Source organism: Saprolegnia parasitica, assembly GCF_000151545.1.
Source record: "Saprolegnia parasitica CBS 223.65 unplaced genomic scaffold supercont2.23, whole genome shotgun sequence".
Lineage (NCBI taxonomy): Eukaryota > Oomycota > Saprolegniomycetes > Saprolegniales > Saprolegniaceae > Saprolegnia > Saprolegnia parasitica.
In genome coordinates, this window is record NW_012156417.1 from 131,204 (window position 1) to 134,099 (window position 2,896).

Sequence of the window (2,896 nt, forward strand, 5' to 3'; positions counted from 1 at the left end):
GACCATGTGGCAGACTTTCAGTCGACTAATAGTTCTCGATGTCGTAGGAGGCGTTAGCGGTGTGGAGGTACAATTGTAGTCTCGGTGGAAGTCCTAGTCATGGGCCGCAGCAAAGATTTTTGCGCGCGAAGTTTCGAAGTTCAAAATGTCATCCGCAAATGAGTCGGTAGTCGCATTTCAATGGTTGAAAGGATTCACTTTTCAACCAATGAAATGCGACTACGGACCATTGCGCGATCCGATTTGCAGCTGCGCAATGATTTTGGCGCCACTTTCGGAGCAGACTGTTTAGCAGCATGGGCCGTGCCTTGACGATCAGGTCGTGACCATGGAGGCCGGCACCAGCTGCGGACGCTATGGGCAAGGCCGCCGAGGAGAGCCCGATGCTGCAGGACGTGGTGGGAAGAAGCCCGTCTTTGACTGCCGACCTGCGCAACTTCGACTACCGGTGCACGCCCGCCGAGATCGTCACGTACTGCGGCTCGAGCTCAACCAAGTGCCGCTACTCTTTTAAACCGACGACGCACCCGACCTCAACACGACCACAATGACATTCGACCCGACATCAGCGTTGAGCGACCGCATCAAGCTCCTCCCGACGCTCACCAAGACGATCTAGGAGCGCGATTCGAGTCCGTTTCCAGATACGAGCGACTGGCGGCGCACGACCGACCCGTCACTGGCCAAGGCCTTTGGCATGTGCCTCTGCTACGAGCTCGTGCTGTGTGAGACGACACCCAACGCCGTACTCAGCATCCTCCAGCGCACGGGACTTGCGCTTGCCAAAACAACCCGGCATCGGCGTGGCGCAAGCCCTTGGTGATGACCAAAAAAACCGCCGCCGCCACAGCCCGATGCCGCCAACGTCGCGCGCTCGTCACGCCGTTGCGCGTCGTCGTTGAGCCGCCAGTGACCTACACGTTGAGCCGCTTCTTGGGCGTGTACAACAAGCACTTAGTGCGGTTCACGCGACGGTACGGATCTGTCCATAGCGCTAACGCCTCCTACGACATCGAGAACTATTAGTCGACTGAAAGTCTGCCACATGGTCACAAGCTCGAGGCGCAGCTAACCCTATTCCCTTTTGGCGGTCTCGACGACCAACCACGGGCCACACGCGAAAGACAGTATTTGAAAACCATGCACTGTATTGGAATGGCGTATACGACATCATTGTCGTCATCTCTTACTCTTCGTAGCCGTCAAGGTCCGAGTCCGAGTAAAACTCGCCGCGCTTCTCAGCATCGCGCTTGGCCTTGAGCTTGACCTTGAGCTCCTTGCGGGTGAGCTTTCGCTTGACCTTGGTGACGACCTTGTTACCGAACGCGTCAACCGACTCTTCGGCGTCGATCTGCTCGATCTTGGTCTTGTCTTCCGGGACTTGACCTTCGATCGAGAGCTGACCAGCAACCACGTTCCACGTCTCGATCGCCAAGGCGTCCGTGAACTCTCTGTGGTGCGAGATCAAGACGACACCGCCGCCAAACTCCTTGATGGCACCCGCGAGCGCACCGAGCGAGTCGCGATCCAAGAAGTTGGTCGGCTCATCGAGCACCAAAATGTGCGGGTTGAGCCACATGGCAGCCGCCAAGACGACCTTGACCTTCTGACCGCCCGAGAGACCGCGCATGCGCGAGTGCGTACCAAAGTCGGCCGCCAAGCCAAAGTTATCGAGGTGCTTTTGCACCGCAATGGCCGTGACGGGACGCGCCTGCATGTTGGCGCGGGCGGCTTCGCGATCATCGGCGATCTGGAGGATCTTGTCGAAACCCCACTTCTCAAGCTTCTCACGCGGGATCCACGAGTTCTCCGTATCGGGGAGCTTCATCCACTTGACCTCGTACTCGAACGACTTCTTGAGCTTGCGGCGGTTCTCGATCGACTCGAAGACGCGCTTCTCGCCCTCCCAGTTGACGGGCTTGGCGAGAAGCTCCTTCTCTTCCGGTGTCAGCTTACGCGTCTCCTTGGCCATGAGCTCCTTGTCCTCGCCGGACTGGAAGCGCCACTGGATGTACTGGTTGGCCGAGATGTCCAAGTGCTGCTCAATGTGGTGGAACGCGTGCTGAGCGACGTACGCAAAGCGCATGGCCGGGTGCTTCCACAAGGTACCTTGCGTCGGCTCGGTTTCGCCCGTGAGCATCTTGATCATGGTCGACTTGCCGGCGCCGTTGGGACCAATCACCGCAATGCGCGACGAGAGCGCGCACGTCACGCTGACGTTGTTGATCGATGGCTTGGACGACCCGGGGTACGTGTACGAGCAATTCGTGAGACGAATGATGGGCTTGCCCTTGTTCTTGATGTCGGCGAGGAAACCAGGCTCTGGGAACTTGAAGGCCACCGTCGCTGCGTCGAGGTCGTAGTAGGCCTTGGCTTCCGGGCGGATCTTGACAAACTCCGACATGTTGCCGACGTACGTCTTGAGCTTGCGGTTCTTCTCGTAGTGGATGATGTTGGTGCAGACGTTGTCGAGGAAGCCCGAGTCGTGCGACACAATGAGCGACGTGATCGTCGTCATGGACGTGAGGTAGTTCTCGAGCCAGGCCACGTTGGCGACATCCAAGTGGTTGGTCGGCTCGTCGAGCAGCAAAATGTCGGCCTTCTGGAGCATCGCACGGGCGAGCTCGAGCTTCATCTTCCAGCCACCTGAGAGCGAGCCGACGGCCTGCGCCTGCATGGCGTCCGTGAAGCCGACCGACGAGAGCGTGTCCTGAACTTCCTTGCGGGGCATGTCCTTGAAGTCGGGGTCGTTCAACACAAAGTCGACGACCGAGAGGTCGGCTTCCTCCGCTTGCAAGTTGTGCTCGACGTACACTGTCTTGAGCTCATCCTTGGACGGGAAACCCTCGAGCTGGCCGTTGGCAATGGCGCGCATGAGCGTCGACTTGCCGCAGCC

At 58.7% G+C, this 2,896-nt stretch overlaps 2 protein-coding genes across 2 annotated transcripts in view; one reads left to right on the forward strand and one right to left on the reverse strand.

Annotated features, from left to right (window-relative positions):
- Positions 1-619, forward strand: part of SPRG_20160 (hypothetical protein) — a gene marked incomplete at both ends in the record, with an annotated part of 3,850 nt that extends 3,231 nt beyond the window's left edge. Inside the window, 2 exons of the mRNA XM_012345568.1 lie at positions 335-472; positions 577-619. Coding sequence (XP_012200958.1) covers positions 335-472; positions 577-619 — 181 coding nt within the window. The remainder of the gene's footprint in view (positions 1-334; positions 473-576) is intronic.
- A 567-nt stretch (positions 620-1,186) lies between these two features.
- Positions 1,187-2,875, reverse strand: SPRG_20161 (hypothetical protein; the record flags this gene model as incomplete). The annotated part of the gene is made up of 1 exon (XM_012345569.1): positions 1,187-2,875. The coding sequence occupies one exon, from the start codon at positions 2,873-2,875 to the stop codon at positions 1,187-1,189; it is 1,689 nt and encodes a 562-aa protein (XP_012200959.1).
- Between the last annotated feature and the right edge of the window lie 21 nt (positions 2,876-2,896).